Here is a 19,682-nt window from a genome sequence, read left to right as displayed (position 1 = left end):
CTTAATACATTGACAATTCTGATCAGGGCAGCCTCAGCTCTTTCGCAAGCTTCAGGACAGCCTCGGCTTTGTCATAAGCTTCAGGGAAGCCTCATCTCTTTCGCAAGCTTCAGGGCAGCCTCATCTCTTCAATAAGCTTCAGGGCAACCTCAGCTCTTTTGCAAGCTTCAGGGCAACCTCAGCTCTTTTGCAAGCTTCAGGGCAACCTCAGCTCTTTTGCAAGCTTCAGGGCAGCCTCAGCTCTTTCGCAAGCTTCAGGGCAGCCTCAGCTCTTTCGCAAGCTTCAGGGCAACCTCACCTATTCTCCATTGGCATCAGGCCAGTGCAATCCTATCTATTCTCAGGCATCACAGCACACATGATTCTATCATGAGTTACGAAGTTATCATTCAAGAAAATAAACACTGGCAATGTATTGCAATGTAACCAAATTTTATTGTTTTCTCAACACCAATATGACTTTCTCATGTCAAACATTTCCTTAATGTACAACAACCTGAACAGGTACATGAATAGGACATCTATCATAGGCATGATAAGAGACAATAACATGACAAATTTGAGGACCAAAATATTCATTTTAACTTTATTTACAAACTTTTATTTCATTGACAGATGTGGACAGATCCTGTGTTGTTATAATGATGATTGTGATGTAGTGATGATTTTTGTTTTTATTGTTTGTTTACGGTCTGTAAATAATCGAGTCAAGACCAGACAATCCAGTGATTGACATCATGAGCATTGATCCACACAATTTTGGAATACGATGACATGCATCAGCCACCTGATCCTGTTATTGTTTTTTTTGTTATGGCATATGTGATGACAGTGACTGAGATGTCTCAAACTCCCTTCTGATGCCAACAACTTCGCATTGTATCAATATCTCTATTACATAAACCTGTTGGTGAGATGTGAACCTTCCACATCAGGCAGTCCATATGTTATCTCCCCTTGATACAAGGTCACTTCTGAGCACACATGGCTGTAGTGAAGGGCCCACTGGTCAACAGGGATCTCAGGCTGGTTGAAGAGACTGGTCTGAGGTCACTTCTGAGCATACATGGCTGTAGTGAAGGGCCCACTGGTCAACAGGGATCTCAGGCTGGTTGAAGAGGCAGGTCTGAGGTCACGTCTGAGCATACATGGCTGTAGTGAAGGGCCCACTGGTCAACAGGGATCTCAGGCTGGTTGAAGAGGCTGGTCTGAGGTCACTTCTGAGCATACATGGCTGTAGTGAAGGGCCCACTGGTCAACAGGGATCTCAGGCTGGTTGAAGAGGCTGGTCTGAGGTCACTTCTGAGCATACATGGCTGTAGTGAAGGGCCCACTGGTCAACAGGGATCTCAGGCTGGTTGAAGAGGCTGGTCTGAGGTCACTTCTGAGCATACATGGCTGTAGTGAAGGGCCCACTGGTCAACAGGGATTTCAGGCTGGTTGAAGAGGCTGCTCTGAGGTCACTTCTGAGCATACATGGCTGTAGTGAAGGGCCCACTGGTCAACAGGGATCTCAGGCTGGTTGAAGAGACTGGTCTGAGGTCACTTCTGAACATACATGGCTGTAGTGAAGGGCCCACTGGTCAACAGGGATCTCAGGCTGGTTGAAGAGGCTGGTCTGAGGTCACTTCTGAGCATACATGGCTGTAGTGAAGGGCCCACTGGTCAACAGGGATCTCAGGCTGGTTGAAGAGGCAGGTCTGAGGTCACTTCTGAGCATATATGGCTGTAGAGAAGGGCCCACTGGTCAACAGGGATTTCAGGCTGGTTGAAGAGGCTGGTCTGAGGTCACTTCTGAGCATACATGGCTGTAGTGAAGGGCCCACTGGTCAACAGGGATCTCAGGCTGGTTGAAGAGGCAGGTCTGAGGTCACTTCTGAGCATACATGGCTGTAGTGAAGGGCCCACTGGTCAACAGGGATCTCAGGCTGGTTGAAGAGGCTGGTCTAAGGTCACTTCTGAGCATACATTGCTGTAGTGAAGGGCCCACTGGTCAACAGGGATCTCAGGCTGGTTGAAGGTTCGAGATGAGCAGAGGCTGAGATGGCCTGTGCCTTTGTTCCTGAAACAATAGATTTATCATGTTCATGATAGATTATAGCTCATATGATTAACATTTACAGGGAAACAAGTGGTTTGTTTCACAAATAATTACTTTATATGTATTTGTCAAATTAGGCTATTTCAGGGTTGCGGACATTTACAATACATGTATATCGGTAATTCCCAAATAAACAAAGAAAGCTAACTAAGTCTATGAACTTCTTCAATTTATTCTTTTATTTCTAGCTGTTGTGTGTGGGGCAAACACTAAGATTGTTTTTTGGAATGGGGCACTAACCAATAATTCCATAGGATCTATACCTCATGCATAACACAATCAAACATAATGATCGTGCACTGAGCCTAAATCTGTGTCACACGTGAGTGATTGAGTTTGATTTTACGCCTCTTTTAGCAATATTCAAGCCATATCACGGCAGGGGACACCAGAAAAGCGCTACACCCATTGTAACCATGTCGGGAATGGAACCTGGGTCTTTGGCGTGACAAGCGAACGCATTAACCACTAGGCCACCTGACCGCTCCTAAATGTATACATACGTAATGAATCTCTATGACAGGTTGACACCATCTTCTTGGGGCAAGGGAGTTAACGGATAATAAAAGTCCAGTTTCCACCCTTGTGGAATTTCTGAGTTACAATTGGCTGACCTAATGAGTGTATGTATAGACCAATAAAAAATTGTATAACAAAACAGACATCTGCTTTGCGAACAACATCGCGACTGCTGTGCAGATTTTGGTCCATAGCAGGATTTGCAATGCATTTGTATCGTCAAATGGGCATCAACAGATATTTTCCTAATCTTTTCATGTTTTTAATCAGCTTGCTCAAGTGAGCTAGGCTGGTATTATGGAGTTACATTTTGGCTGGGCAGACGAGTCTATGCAAAGTCCAATCAAAATCGCGCACTGAAATGAAGCAAATACAAGTAATATGAGAGGTGATATCTAATAGGTCAGCAGAAGGGACAAGCTCCTCACAGCGAAAGCCCGTTCGCGGAGCTCTCTATACTATCTCTGCCACCAGTCAAAACTTCCCACTGTGATAGGTGGCCACAACCATGCTTGGAGTTGAACTCGCAATCGAATGACCGTTATGTTTACAAACAAGTGACGACTGTCGTGACGCCGAATACACTTATCGTGGCTAAATTACTATCTTTGTCAATTTGAATTTCTGTTTCATTAAAACTATGGTGTTATTGATATGGTAAGAATGTAAGGGTGAAGATGGATGATTTTCCGTTAGTCTGCAATCTCGAACCAATCTGATTATTAAAATAACAAAGTAAAATCATCTGGAAAACATGGTCAGTCGTAAACCTTTTCAAAATGAAATATGATGGCATTCCCAGAGACATAAACAAAAGTATGAACGTTACTACATATGGAGTTAGAGGGCAAATCTCAAGATTCTTGTAATGGCTGCGCCCACACTGGTGGCAGTAATGTTACTGAGAGTGTAACGAAGGTGTCAAGCGCTGGGAAGGAGCTTGCAGAAGGGACATAACTCGTAATAGCCACTGATTCTTGTAATGGCCGCGCCCACACTGGTGGCAGCAATGTTACCGAGAGTGTAATGAAGGTGTCACGCGCTGGGAAGGAGCTTGCAGAAGGGACATAGAAGGGACATAACTCGTAATAGCCACTGGTGGTGCTACGATCGAGCCACGAAATTCCAGTCTAGTTCCGCAAGGGTGGAACTGGACATATATAGTCAGTTAACTCCGTTGTCCCGGGGAGATGGGCTGACAACGTCACAACCTACCAGCAGCTCCGACCAGTTTCCGGAGCGCATCGTAGTTGACCATGGGATCCGTCTTACAGTGCACGATGTTGTCGATGACCTCCCCTTTGTTCACCTCGAACTTGTGCCACTTGTAGCCGGCACACTTCCGGGCCCCGGGGAGGGACTGTATGAGGTTCTGGACAATGGGGTGGGTCAACCCGAAGAAATCCACCCCGCTGGTGGCGGTCGGCGTCAAGTCCACACTCCTGTATCACAAAAAGGCAAGGTTAGGCAACACTATCTCTTTTGGGTTTACTGAGTATTGTGACAAGGGCCAAATTTAAACTTGCAAACTGATAATAACATAAAAACAATAGTTCAAAGTTATTTTATTTTGAATTACAAATATCACAAAATATAATGAAACTACCAAGATTTTAAAACAAATACATTGATCAAATGATGAAATGATCAAATGCAATGATCAAATACAATGATCAAATACAATGATCAAATGAAATGATCACAAACATTGATCAAACAATGAAATGATCAAATGCAATGATCAAATGAAATGATCACAAACATTGATCAGACAATGAAATGATCAAATGCAATGATGAAATGCAATGATCACAAACATTGATCAAACAATGAAATGATCAAATGCAATGATCAAATGATAACAAACAATGATCAAACAATGAAATGATCAAATACATTGTGTGCATAGTCTCTGTTCACAGCAATCTTTATATGAGGACAAAGCATTTCTTGCCTACCTTCTGAATATTTTGAAACTGGACTTTTTAACTGACAAACAAAAAATCAGTAAACCCCCAAAATGGAAAAAGTGTGGCCAAACTGAACATCTTGTGTGAACATTATGACATATTATTCCTCCTATTTCTATCTTAAGATGAGCCGTGCGTTCTACTCACTTGGCCTTGGTGATGGCTCGCTGCAGCATGGCGTGACACTCCGCCGGCGACTTGGCCTTCCACACCTTGTCCGGGCTGTCATCAGGCGCAATCTCAAACTGAACACAGCAGGCACCAAGTCAGTAGGGTGGTCAACACATTTGGAGCAATATTGCAGGATTATCATGATGTGGGCATATCACTAATGAGTGAGAGAGTAGGGTTCAAGATATTCTGAGCAATATTGCAGGATTATCATGACGAGGGACATCACTAATGAGTGAGAGAGTAGGGTGGTCAACACATTTGGAGCAATATTGCAGAATTATCATGACGAGGGACATCACAAATGAGTGAGAGAGTAGGGTTCAAGATATTCTGAGCAATATTGCAGTATTGTCATGACGTGGACATATCACAAATGAGTAAGAGAGTAGGGTGGTCATCACATTTGGGGCAATATTGCAGGATTATCATGACGTGGGCATATCACAAATGAGTGAGAGAGTAGGGTTCAAGATATTCTGAGCAATATTGCAGTATTATCATGACGTGGGCATATCACAAATGAGTGAGAGAGTAGGGTTCAAGATATTCTGAGCAATATTGCAGTATTGTCATGACGTGGGCATATCACAAATGAGTAAGAGAGTAGGGTGGTCATCACATTTGGGGCAATATTGCAGGATTATCATGACGTGGGCATATCACAAATGAGTGAGAGAGTAGGGTTCAAGATATTCTGAGCAATATTGCAGTATTATCATGACGTGGGCATATCACAAATGAGTGAGAGAGTAGGGTGGTCATCACATTTGGGGCAATATTGCAGGATTATCATGACGTGGGCATATCACTAATGAGTGAGAGAGTAGGGTTCAAGATATTCTGAGCAATATTGCAGGATTATCATGACGTGGGCATATCACTAATGAGTGAGAGAGTAGGGTTCAAGATATTCTGAGCAATATTGCAGTATTATCATGACGTGGGCATATCACAAATGAGTGAGAGAGTAGGGTTCAAGATATTCTGAGCAATATTGCAGTATTGTCATGACGAGGCGACATCACAAATGAATGAGTAAGTAGGGTTTTACACAGCTTTTTATTTTTCACTATATTCTAGTGATATGATGGCAGTAATGGGCTTCACAATTTGTAACTATGTGGGGAATCGAACACAGCTCTTTCACTTGACAAGCACCACCATTGCACAAGTGAGTATGTGTGTGTGTGTTTGTGTGTGTGTGCATGCATGCGTGTGTGAGTGGGTTTTTCTTGAGGGAAGGAGAGAGGGTTTTTTATTCCTAAATTGATGGAGATGAGAGCACTTAAATTACCTGATTTACTACTACTACTACTATACTACTACTGCTGTTGCTACTACTACTACTACTACTACTACCACCACCACCATCACCACCACTACACAAGTGGAAAGGATTTGTTGAGTGTTAGTATTGCTGACCAGGAATTTATCTATTATTCCAAAGTAAGTTCCCTTGCAAAATTTATTCAAAATTAAAATTGCATGCAATTGCATTCAATCATTTAACATTGTATTGGATACAGCAATGTTAAACTAAGCCTCTTCCTCCCTGACAATTGCTGCATATTGGGCCGAACATCAGCCTCTGGGCAGGTCTAGATGAATCCCTGAGACGGTCTGGGTCAAACAATCCACCTCCCCCTGACAGCTACTCACCACGGGACTGGAGCCGGAGTCCGATATCTTGCAGGTGTAGAGACAGCGAAGGTCGGTGTTGGTCATGTTGCCGTAGACGCGGGTGCTGCAGAATCCTACGGGGAAGATGGATTCCACCGAGTGGAAGCAGGACCGGTCCGCGTTCAGCTGAAAGTATCGGCATCACGGAGTGAGTGAATGTTGTCAGCCAGGTAGTATTTGTGTTAATTTGTTTAATGTCACACTCCAGCGAGAGGACAGCTGAATCAAGTGACTGGTGTTGTGAGCAATGATCCACACCTATGGAGGAGGGGTGTGAGTTTGTAGGGGGTGGTGCTGGCTTAGATGGGGGTGGAGATGTTGAGGGATGGAGGTGGGGGGTGGGGGTGGGGGTTGGGTGTGGAAGTTTGAGGTGTGGGTTGAAAGTGTTGGGTGTGGGTATTTGGGGTGTAGAGGTGGAGGTGTGGAGTGTGGAGGTGTGGGGGTGTGGGGGTGTGGGGATGGAGGTGTGGGGTGTGTGGAGATGTGGGGTGGAGACGTTTGGGGTGTAGAGGTGTGGAGGTGTGGGGTGCAGAGGTGTGGGGGTGTTGAGGTGTTGAGATTTGGGGTATTGAGGTGTGGGGGTGTTGAGGTGTGGGGGTGCTGAGGGTTTGAGGTGTGGGGTGTTGAGGTGTGGGGTGTTGAGGGTTTGAGGTGTGGGGTGTTGAGGTGTGGGGGTGTTGAGGCTTTGAGGTGTGGGGTGTTGAGGTGTGGGGGTGTTGAGGTGTGGGGGTGTTGAGGTGTGGGGTGTAGAGGTGTGAGGGTGTTGAGGGTTTTAGGTGTGGGGTGTTGAGGTGTGGAGTGTTGAGGCTTTGAGGTGTGGGGTGTTGAGGTAGGGGGTGTTGAGGCTTTGAGGTGTGGGGTGTTGAGGTGTGGGGGTGTTGAGGGTTTGAGGTGTGGGGTGTTGAGGTGTGGGGTGTTGAGGTGTGGGGGTGTTGAGGGTTTGAGGTGTGGGGTGTTGAGGTGTGGGGTGTTGAGGGTTTGAGGTGTGGGGTGTTGAGGTGTGGGGGTGTCGAGGCTTTGAGGTGTGGGGTGTTGAGGTGTGGGGTGTAGAGGTGTGGGGTGTTGAGGTGTGGGGTGTTGAGGTGTGGGGGTGTTGAGGTGTGGGGTGTTGAGGTGTGGGGTGTTGAGGTGTGGGGGTGTTGAGGTGTGGGGTGTGGAGGTGTGGGGTGTTGAGTTGTGGGGTGTAGAGGTGTGAGGGTGTTGAGGGTTTTAGGTGTGGGGTGTTGAGGTGTGGGGTGTTGAGGCTTTGAGGTGTGGGGTGTTGAGGTAGGGGGTGTTGAGGCTTTGAGGTGTGGGGTGTTGAGGTGTGGGGGTGTTGAGGGTTTGAGGTGTGGGGTGTTGAGGTGTGGGGTGTTGAGGTGTGGGGGTGTTGAGGGTTTGAGGTGTGGGGTGTTGAGGTGTGGGGTGTTGAGGGTTTGAGGTGTGGGGTGTTGAGGTGTGGGGGTGTCGAGGCTTTGAGGTGTGGGGTGTTGAGGTGTGGGGTGTAGAGGTGTGGGGTGTTGAGGTGTGGGGTGTTGAGGTGTGGGGGTGTTGAGGTGTGGGGTGTTGAGGTGTGGGGGTGTTGAGGTGTGGGGTGTGGAGGTGTGGGGTGTTGGGGTGTTGAGGTGTGGGGTGTAGAGGTGTGGGGTGTTGAGGTGTGGGGTGTAGAGGTGTGGGGTGTTGAGGTGTGGGGGTGTTGATGTGGGGGTGTTGAGGTGTGGGGGTGTTGAGGTGTGGGGTGTGGAGGTGTGGGGTGTTGAGGTGTGAGGTGTAGAGGTGTGGGGTGTTGAGGTGTGGGGTGTAGAGGTGTGGGGTGTTGAGGTGTGGGGGTGTTGAGGTGTGGGGGTGTTGAGGTGTGGGGTGTTGAGGTGTGGGGTGTTGAGGTGTGGGGTGTTGAGGAGTGGGGTGTGGAGGTGTGGGGTGTTGAGGTGTGGAGGTGTGGGGTGTGGAGTGTGGGGGTGTTGAGGTGTGGGGGTGTGGGGGTGTTGAGGTGTGGGGGTGTTGAGGTGTGGGGGTGTTGAGGTGTGGGGGTGTGGGGTGTTGAGGTGTGGGGGTGTTGAGGTGTGGGGTGTTGAGGTGTGGAGAGTGGGGGTGTTGAGGTGTGGGGGTGTGGGGTGTGGAGCGTGAGGGTGTAGAGGTGTGGGGTGGAGAGGTGTGGGGTGTTGAGGTGTGGGGTGTTGAGGTGTTGGGTGTAGAGGTTTGGGGTTTAGAGGTTTGGGGTGTAGAGGTGTTGGGTGTAGAGGTGTGGGGTGTAGAGGTGTGGTGGTAAGGTGTGTAGAGGTGTGGGGATGTTAGGGTGTGGAGTGTGGGGGTGTGGGGGTGTGGAGTGTGGGGGTGTAGAGGTGTGGGGATGTGGGGATGTGGGGGTGTGGAGGTGTGGGGATGTGGGGGTGTGGAGTGTGGGGGTGTAGAGGTGTGGGGATGTGGGGGTGTAGAGGTGTGGGGATGTGGGGGTGTGGAGTGTGGGGGTGTAGGGGTGTGGGGATGTGGGGGTGTAGAGGTGTGGGGATGTGGGGGTGTGGAGTGTGGGGGTGTAGAGGTGTGGGGATGTGGATGTTTTGGATGTGGATGTGTGGAGTGAGGGTAATATCCACCCCATAATTTTAAAAATCTTGGATCAAGCTGCGTTACACAACATGAACTACACACAATAGTGAAGTGAAGTGTTGAAGAGTGAGTGGAGCAGTTACCTCCCCTAGACTGTGGACAGTGAGGTCGCCCAGGACGAGAGGGAAGACCGGCCGGCCAGTGGGGTCAAGTGGGATGAGGGGAATGGCGATACGGCGATTGGCGCCAGCTGATTTACTCTTCTTCGGCTTCGGCTGGATAGAATCTGAAACACAGGCCAGCTGTCTACATCAAAGTGGTAGACACAATACAGACTCTTGTTAAGCTGCAAATCAAAGGGATCAATTGTATTCATCCATTGCGCCTCTTATCAGACAATGGTGTTTCCACCGTTTGCATATGCCTCATAACACTTAACCTTACTACAAAACAATGAAATGAAACTATGACATAAGAATACATACATTGTAATTGTCATTGGTAAACGTCTATGACCTGCATCACTTTGGAGAGTTAACTGACTTTAAAAGTCCAGTTTCAACCCTTGCCGAACTAGGCTGGAATTCCTAGGCTGATCGTAGCGCCATCAGTGGTTATTACGAGTTATGTCCCTTCTAAACCACTCCTATGGACAAATCAGATTCCATCTCTCGTATCACTTGCATTGGATTCAAACAAAATGGCGGCACCCAGTCAAGACGATCTGATCGATAATCAAGATCGGTCTTACATGACAAAGTGCATCAAATCACGTAAGCACCTTGATTAAAAATATGGAAAATATCTGTTGACAAGGAGTTGGCAGTGCACATGCTTTTGGAAATCCTGCAATCGACCTAAATCAGCAAGACAGTTTACAAACTGGATCTTGATTTCGTTGTGCGATTTTGATTGGACTATGCATAGACTTGTTAGCCCAGCCAAAGTGTAACTCCATAATACCAGCCTAGTTCGGCAAGGGTGGAAACTGGACTTTTATAGTCAGTTAACTCTCTTGCCTTGGGAAGATGAGTTGAATATGACCACTGGTATCTACCTTATAATAAAAGGCCAAACACAGTCAACTAAAGCACTATGTTTTAGATAGTGTATTCCGTGTGGATTATGCACACTTTCTCTTGAAAAAATGTTATTCTCCTGCAGAGTTTGATAAAATACACGGAGGAATTCAGGAATGACTAAACATCTACACAGCCAACTTCGAGTGTCAGGGTGCTGTTGTACAAAGTGATCTTAGCGCTAAGGTGATCATAACTTAACATAGACACATGACAGTCGTAGTGCTGAGGTTGTTTTGTACAACGGCACCCAGCACACCCAATCGGCTCCTTGCCATGACTACCATCTACACAGCCAACCTAAAGGAGATCAGGGTGCTGTTGTGCAAAGCGATCTTAGCGCTAAGGTGATCGTAACTTAACATACACACATGACAGTCGTAGTGCTGAGGTTGTTTTGTACAACGGCACCCAGCACACCCAATCAGCTCCTTGCCATGACTACCATCTACACAGCCAACCTAAAGGAGACCAGGGTGCTGTTGTACAAAGCGATCTTAGCGCTAAGGTGATCGTAACTTCATGAGATCAGCGCACTTAGGTATTGGGAGTCTCACCAATCAGCTCCTTGCCATGACTACCATCTACACAGCCAACCTAAAGGAGATCAGGGTGCTGTTGTACAAAGCGATCTTAGCGCTAAGGTGATCGTAACTTCATGAGATCAGCGCACTTAGGTATTGGGAGTCTCACCAATCAGCTCCTTGCCATGACTACCATCTACACAGCCAACCTAAAGGAGATCAGGGTGCTGTTGTACAAAGCAATCTTAGTGCTATGGTGATAGTAACTTAATGAGATCAGCACACTGAGGTATTAAGAGTCTCACCAATAAGCTCCTTGCTGGCAGAACTCTTTTTCTTGTCTGTGGAAGTGGGCGGGGCCTTCTTCTTTGCTGACTTGGACTTGCTGGGGATGGGTGTGGCTGTCTCCTGCATCGTTGTTTCGGATGCTGGTGATGCCAACACCACCGGACTTTTGGTTGTCTTTACCGATGGCGTGGTCACTTCCTGTTTGACCGGCGGCATGGGTGCCTCATTGAGAGACTGGTACTGCAGCAGTTTCCTCAGGAGGAACCTACATCAGTCATATCCATCACTTGACAACTGCATGATTCTTAACACTGACAATGTGTTGAAAACACCCACAGACTACCAACAGACACAACCCCATAGATAGTAGACATACCGCCTCTCCTTACCCTGACACAACCCCACAGATAGTAGATCTACCTTCAATCCTTACCCTGACTTAACCCCCAGACAACCAACCTACCTTCTCTCCTTACCATGACCCAACCTCAACGACATCCGACCTACCTTCTCTCCTTTCCATGACGCAAACCCCCAGACATCCGATCTACCTTCAATCCTTACCCTGACACAACCCCCCAGACATCCGACCTACCTTCTGTCCTTACCCTGACACAACCCCCCAGACATCCGACCTACCTTCTGTCCTTACCCTGACACAACCTCCCAGACATCCGACCTACCTTCTCTCCTAACCCTGACACAACCCCCCAGACATCCGACCTACCTTCTCTCCTAACTCTGACACAACCCCCCAGACATCTGACCTAGCTTCTCTCCTAACCCTGACACAACCCCCCAGACATCCGACCTACCTTCTCTCCTAACTCTGACAAACCCCCCAGACATCTGACCTAGCTTCTCTCCTAACCCTGACACAACCCCCCAGACATCCGACCTACCTTCTCTCCTAACTCTGACACAACCCCCCAGACATCCGACCTACCTTCTCTCCTTACCCTGACACAACCCCCCAGACATCCGACCTACCTTCTCTCCTAACCCTGACGCAACCCCCCAGACATCTAACCTACCTTCTCTCCTCCTTGGACCGGGCCAGTTTCTCCTCGATGCGGATCACCTCATCACACACCGACCCATTGATCTACAACAAAAGAACCATTGATCTACAACAAAAGACCCATTGATCTACAACAAAAGACCCATTGATCTACAACAAAAGACCCATTGATCTACAACAAACACAGTCAGGAAAACAGATGAATGTATTTGCTTAATCTTGGTGCCATAACATTTGGCCAGAAGATCCAAAAATGAATTTGTATCCCAATTCCTCTCAATTGTCATGATTGATCATTACTTCTTGACTGGAACCAGCTGATTTGCCTGAGCCAAAATGACTAAGTAGACAAAATTTAAGGATAACAACTTCTTTAATACCGTAAAGGCGATGTTTCGGTATAGATCCTTATACCGTCATCATCCTTATACCCAGTCTTGCTTAACAACGGTATAAGGATCTATACCGAAACGTCGCCTTTACAGTATTAAAGAATGACTGTTTGAGTTGGGTTTAACGCCGCTTTTAACAGTATTCCAGTTATATCACGGTGTGTCAGCTTAATGTGGGAGGAAAGCCCGAAGTGATGCAGGTCTCAGACGTTTACCACTTTGGTGAAACCCACGAGCACGGGTATGGTGCTGACAAACCTAGAAACATATTCGGGGCGAACCAGGATTCTAACCCACAATCATAGGTTTCCAAGGGTCGCAACTCTGCAAAGCGAATCGCGGTGTCTTAGACGACTGGGGCACAAGTGCCCAAACAGTATTAAAGAAGTTGTTATCCATAAATTGTGTCTACTTAGTAATCTGTCAACTTCAATTAATGCCTATCAAACAATTGAGCCAAAATGTCTGCTTCTGACATCAAAATCATATTTACTGAATGTTTTAAGTCAGACATTCATTTCATACACTTTTCTGAAAGTGAGTGCTAATTCCAAGGGAATCTCTCTGATTGAAAGATTGCCTTTTTTTGTTCCCCTTTGATTGGTCACTAGAAGTAAACAAATGTTTTCCAATATTTTCCTCAATTCACTCAACTGACAATTATTTCCATAAAATGTTGTTAATATAGAAAAACAAAATGACGTCCCATCTGTAGTACGGAGCATGCTCTGTAGAAAAAATATTGCATTCTGGGATAGAAAATAAAAAACTTGATACATAGAAGAAATGTGATCATTCACAGATGATTCTGAATGATAAATGACAACTGGTAATAAAGGGAAAAACCTTACGTAGGTGACAAATATATACATCTGTTGTGTAGACATCCATGTTAATAATAGGTGAAAGGCTATGTTGATCACTGCACAAACAAAAATATAAAATTAACATGTAAATCTCATGTTGAACTCCTGCAACTGAACGATGCGAGACGGGTGACTTACAAACACAGTGTCCTTGATGAGCTTCTTGAGGCGTCGCCACTTCCTGTAGTAGTAATCCTGGGGGTGGGTCGCCCGAGTAGCTGAGCTCCTCACACCAAACCTGCCTGCTAAACTCCTTGCAGGGCTTGCCTTGGGGAAGTTGCCCAACAAACTCTGGCCTGGCTGGACTCTGCCAACAGACAACCGACCTGCAGTGATCCCATTTCTCCTCTTTTTATTCAATTGTTATTTTTAATATAGAAGTCAGAGTATGCTCTGGGGTATTTTAGATATGTTAATGTAGCGATATTCTAGACACATTAGACCGCCTCCGTGGTCTAGTGGTAGAGCCCGGAGAGCGGAAGGTCTGGGGTTTGATCCCCGGCCGCATCATACCAAAAGACGTTAAAAGATGGTACTTGTTGTTACCCTGTCTGGCGCTCGGCATTAAGGGGCTAAAACAAGGACTGGTCAGCTCGGAGTCAGTATACTGTGTCTGAGTAGGGTATTCATGTTAAACTGCGGCATGGTATCTCAGTGTGCTAGCACTATAAATCGGCATCAGTCCGGACTAGTACAAGCAGCCACACACACACACACGTACATGCACGTCGCTATATAAGTGCAATAATCTTGGATGCGACATTAAACCCAATTTCACCTCACCTCACCTCACCTCTAGACACATTATGGTAGGGGACAAAAGGAATGGGCTTCACACATTCACCATCGTGGTATTAAACCAGATCTTCAGTATTAGGCAACACTTCAATGCATTAGCTTACATCTTGAGTGCTGAATGAGTTACCTACCTTGCTGGGTGCTAAATGAGTTACCTACCCTGCTGAGTGCTGAATGAGTTACCTACCCTGCTGAATGCTGAACGAGTTACCTACCCTGCTGAGTGCTGAATGAGTTAACTACCCTGTTGAGTGCTGAATGAGTTACCTACCCTGTTGAGAGCTGAATGTGTTACCTACCCTGCAGTGCTCTGTAGATGGAGCTGCTGAAGAGCTGCAGCATGGCTTCCTGCTGCAGGAGGAGATGCGAGCTGTGATACCAATGACATGCCTGACAGCAGAGATGGAGTTGAGCCCTGCAGAAACAGATCAGTATGTACATCATATCGCACCACACATAGGAACACCTCCATGGCGGCAGCTGGGACACACAAATTGTCAGTTGCTACCTGACTACTTCAGGTGTGGTATTTTATGCAAATACGTCGCTTATCTGTAGCTCTGGGTTATGGGCGTTGATCACTTTTGTAAAACCCACGGGCACTGACATGGTGCTCACAACCTTAGAAACGTGATCGGGGTGAACCTGGATTTCAACCCACCCACGATCATAGGTTTTTGGTGTGCCTAAGGGACACAACTCTGCAAGGAATTTGTGGCACCATAGATGACTGGGCTACCATGCCCTTCCGTCATATTTAGGCATGTAAGTATAATGTGGATGGAATGCCAAAAATGGAGCAGGTTGTAGACCCATGAGCACAGGAGACCCGTGAAGATCTGGGGTAGAATAGGTCTTCAGCAACCCATGCTTGTCGTAAAAGGCGACTAACGGGATCGGGTGGTCAGGCTCACTGACTTGGTTTCCATCGATCCAGATTGCGTGGATTGATGCTCATGATGTGAATCACTGGATTGTCTGGTCCAGACTCGACCGTCATATAGCTGGAATATTGCTGAGCGCGGCGTTAAACAACAAATAAACAAACAAACAAACAATCGGCAGATTCTGCAAAGGCTAAGGGGACAAACTCTTCACAGCCTCCATGAAGAGGGCAAGTTTTCCACATACCGTATTCGACGTAATAAGCGCCTTGCTCTAATAAGCGCCCTCGGCGATATTTGCTAATATATTTGCTAGTGAACAATCCTAATTAGCATCCCTTCCAATTGATCAATGTACTCAAGACTTTATCTATGTGTTATATGCACCCTTAATTATGGGCAATTAAATTCTGGAAAATATATCTGTCGTGTATAATACACAGACTTTACGAAATTTACGATCTTTCAACTGTTTTTTTCACCAAAATTTTATTCTAATAAGAGCCCCCTATTTCTTATTTTGAGAGTGCCCTGGGTCCTTAATGTGTCGAATACGGTAAGTCATAATGAAAGAGGATGCTGCAAAACAAACCTCAATTTCAGCTCACAAAACAAGCATGGTAGAAAGTAACAGTTAACCTAGTATGTTTTCCTACCAAGTAGATAGTATCTATATAGTTAAAAGACAGTTTTACATGGAGACTAGTGTTTGGAATTACTGCTGAAATCATGATAATGAAAGTAATATATTACAAAACACACATCATTGTTATACTGACTTGTTGCAATAATGGATTTATCTAGCATTTCAAACCCAAGTGCCTTTGGCAGGAAAATTGGAATAAAATCCTTAGTTTGATCAAACTTAAGATTTAAAAAAACAATTCCTAAATTCAGAGGGATATTAACATTGAATAATAACATTGCATTGTCTTACCGCCTATCACAAAAGAAATTGTAAGCTGAAAACTATTAGAATAAGCCTTAATTTATTAGTCATGGAAGTTCACACAAGCTGAAAGCAACTTGTTAGCCATGCTCCAAAGGGCAAGACATATTTCATGCAAACAGTTGCAAATATTAATTGCATTCTATCACAACTCCAGTGCAACCGTATGTATCTATACATGAGGTAGACATATTGCAACACTCCTTGTAGATATGTATTGTATTGGACAAAGTGGATTGCAATCTATGCTTTAACATGCAATCTATGCTTTTACATCTCCATGCCGACCCGTGAAGATCCGGGGTAGAATAGGTCTTCAGCAACCCGTTCTTGCTGTAAAAGGTGACTAAGCTTGTCGTAAGAGGCGACTAATGGGATCGGGTGGTCAGGCTTGCTGACTTGGTTGATGCATGTCATCGTATCCCAATTGCGTGTATCGATGCCCGTGATGTGAATCACTGTATTGTCTTGTCCTTTACAGACTGCCGTCACATAGCTGGAATATTGCTGAGTACGGCGCAAACAACAAACCAACCCAAAAAACATCTTCCTGCCATAATGACGGCAGTGCCACGTACCGGCATGTTTGGGATCTGCTGAGGCTGTGTGGGCGAAGAGAAGGGGAGACCACTTTGTGTAGCGTTTTGACTTTTTCCGTCTGCGTCCGGACTCAGCAGTCCAGATCTCTGGAGACCAGGAATGTTCATGGACTCTGTCACTGTGACACTGGGATGTGTGATGCCTTCCTAGAATTTGTAAGGATTCGGAAACTGATGTTTTCATTGTTTAGATGTTATTGCAAAAGCAGGATCAGGTGAAAAATGGATCAGTTTCAAAAAGGCAACAACTGTTAACTACAAATGTAACATGCAAGTGAAATGAACATCTATATCGTCAAAGGTAACTCCGCAATGCCTTGCTTCAGAACGCCGAGTTGGTTTGGTTGGTTGGTTTGTTGTTTAACGCCGCACTCAGCAATATTCCAGCTATATGACGACGGTCTGTAAATAATCAAGTCTGGACCAGACAATCCAGTGATTAATATCATGAGCATCGATCCATGCAATTGGGATCGATGACATGCATCAACCAAGTCAGCGAGCCTGACCACCCGATCCCGTTAGTCGCCTTTTACGACAAGCATAGTCACCTTTTACGGCAAGCATGGGTTGCTGAAGACCTATTCTGCCCCAGAATCTTCCCGGGTCTCAGAACGCCAGGAGTAATGTATCAAAGACACCTGCCTCTCAAAGTCACATCTCTCTGAATCTCCTTCATGTGCTGTAGTTTTAATTCATGGAAATGTTTTATTACCTTATTTATTCAAAAGTTGTGAAAGTGTCTGTGTGAACAAGCTGACGATAACCTTGTCTATGTACAGTAAAGTACAGGTATAACAAACACCGTTATAGCGAACTGACCGATATAACAAACTTATTTTTTAGTCCTGGCCATTTGTTGAATATATGCTGTAAATATGCTTTTAACGAACTATGGTTATAACTAAAATTAGTGGTCCCTCGAGTTCGTTATAACTGTAGTTTACAGTTAAATCTTTAATAGAAATAATAATGACTTTTTCAATATAATTAAAACGTTTTTCATCTTATATTTTTGAATATCTGCGAGTACCGGCACATGTCTTGCAGTCCGACTTCGCAGTGTTTTTTGCCTTTCAATTCCTGGTTCGGCTTATCTGCAGGTCATATCATTTTCTCTCGTATTTCAATGGTCAAGTTAGCACCTCGGTTTATCTACGGGGGTCGGCTTATCCGCGGTCATATACGGTATGTCAGATTTGGGATAACCATAGATTGGTCAATAACAGGCCACTTGATGTATTACACCTAAATAGGTGTTTACCTGATACCACAGTGGGCGTATGACGCCAACTTATTTGCCATATTTCAGTTTGGAAGACTATCCTACTTTCAATTCCATCATCATCATTGGTCATGGAAAAAACCCATTCCATCCAACATTTACCTCCAAATAAAAAGTGGGGTTGAATAGGTCTTCATCAATAAAAGGCAGCTATGCTTGTCATAAGAGGCGACTAACGTGATCGGGTGGTCAGGCTCACTGACTTGGTTGATGCATGTCATCGATCCCAATTGCATGGATCGATGCTCATGATGTCAATCACTGGATTGTCTGGTCCGGACTCGATTATTTACAGACCACCCTCATGGAATATTGCTGAGTGTGGCGTTAAACAACAAACAAACAAAATAAAAAGAATGAGTGTGCAACATATACAGGTATCATAATAATAATAATAAGAGCATTTATAACGCGCCAGATTCCATTCACCGAGTGGATGCTCATAGCGCTACACTATTATTACCCTGGTCAATGGATCAGTGAGCATTTGATTTTCATTCTCAGCTCCCTGGGGAGTATACAACCCATGCTGCCTGTGAGGCGCTAGAAGGTTAACAGCCACATTACCATCTCATCCTACCACCTCATGAGAGATACTTTGTGCATTTGGACAATGATTGCGATTGCAGATATCACAATCTTTGTGATACTGTCTGCTAGGGCTTGGACGGATAACTCGGGTACCAGTGTTGGTACTGAATAGCCACAGGACCCACAGGACTACCCAGACCCATGGTTAATCATGTGATAAATTACATAATGACAAAAATCATTTAGAGCTCTATGGTTACACTACAAGTCACTAATGATCACATTTCTTTCTGATAATGCACCCATTCCTTCTGACATTTCATATGGTTGAATAAAGATATAACGTAATGCAACTTCAGTGTATGCATGACCAGATTGTTTAATACATGGATCTGAATACGTTTTGCCAATGCTGTGCTAAAAAAGGTCAGAATCGGACATTTTGAGACATCTCCAGAGACCTACCCGGGTAGGGTCGGGTAATAGGGGGTGGGTGCCCGGGTAGTAAAATTGGACTCGTCCCGGCCCTACTGTCTGCCGATCGGGGTAAAGACAATACGTAGTATTCGGGGTATTCTACTTCACTGATGTATTATACATCGACCTGTAGGGACACTTATCTTGCCTATCGTTACTCGGTAATAATATCTACTTAACTGACGTGTCACTGTCTTAAGAAAACCCTTACAAGTCGGTCGCTCGCCCTTACCTGTTTACAATGCTTCTGAAGCTCAAAAGTTTATTGTCTTGTAGAGTAGCCTCCCTTGCATATTTGTGTAACAAGCTCCTCACAGCGATAGTACGTTCCCGGAGCTCTCTATACTATCGCTGCCACCAGTCAAAACTCCCCACTGTGAATAGGTGGCCACAACCATGCTTGGAGTTGAACTCGCAACCGAATGACCGTTATGTTTACAAACAAGTGTCGACTGTCGTGCGCCGAATACACTTATCGCTGCTTAATTACTTTCTTCGTTTGTCAGTTTGAATTTCTGTTTCATTAAAACCATCGTGTTATTGATATAATAAGAATGTAAGGAAGAAGTAGGTTGATTTTCCGTTAGTCTGCAATCTCGAACCAATCTGATTATCAAAACAACAAAGTAAATTCGTCTGGAAAACATGGTCAGTCGTAAACCTTTTCAAATTGAAATATGATGGCATTCCCAAAGACATAAACAAAAGTATAAACGTTACTACATATGGGGTTGGAGGGCAAATTTCAAGATTCTTGTAATGGCCGCGCCCACACTGGTGGCAGCGATGTTACCGAGAGTGTAACGAAGGTGTCACGCGCTGGGAAGGAGCTTGTTTGTGTAAATGTATAGATGGGAATAAAACGAAATATGTTCAATTTGTTGCAGAACAAACTTGGCAAAGTTACCATTTCATAAAAGAATAAGAAAATGACTATGCGCTTGTACTATCAATTCCACGTGTGAATTTGATTGCTTATAATTAGCAGTATACCAGAACGGCTATTCGTATGAATAGCA

At 45.2% G+C, this 19,682-nt stretch overlaps 1 protein-coding gene across 1 annotated transcript; it reads right to left on the bottom strand.

Annotated features, from left to right (window-relative positions):
• Positions 1 to 455: 455 nt before the first annotated feature.
• Positions 456 to 16,513, bottom strand: LOC139457611 (transforming growth factor beta regulator 1-like). The gene is made up of 10 exons (XM_071238968.1): positions 16,350 to 16,513; positions 14,238 to 14,353; positions 13,279 to 13,447; positions 11,896 to 11,966; positions 10,879 to 11,126; positions 9,114 to 9,256; positions 6,424 to 6,570; positions 4,738 to 4,835; positions 3,836 to 4,062; positions 456 to 2,062 (listed from the first exon to the last, which is right to left on the bottom strand). Exons 1-10 carry the CDS (start codon positions 16,476 to 16,478, stop codon positions 1,953 to 1,955), a joined length of 1,458 nt encoding a protein of 485 aa, XP_071095069.1. The 5' UTR covers positions 16,479 to 16,513; the 3' UTR covers positions 456 to 1,952.
• Positions 16,514 to 19,682: the final 3,169 nt, after the last annotated feature.

This window comes from Haliotis cracherodii, unplaced genomic scaffold (assembly GCF_022045235.1).
Source record: "Haliotis cracherodii isolate W230 unplaced genomic scaffold, xgHalCrac1.p SCAF_12, whole genome shotgun sequence".
Lineage (NCBI taxonomy): Eukaryota > Metazoa > Mollusca > Gastropoda > Lepetellida > Haliotidae > Haliotis > Haliotis cracherodii.
This window is presented reverse-complemented; position numbering and strand designations above follow the sequence as displayed.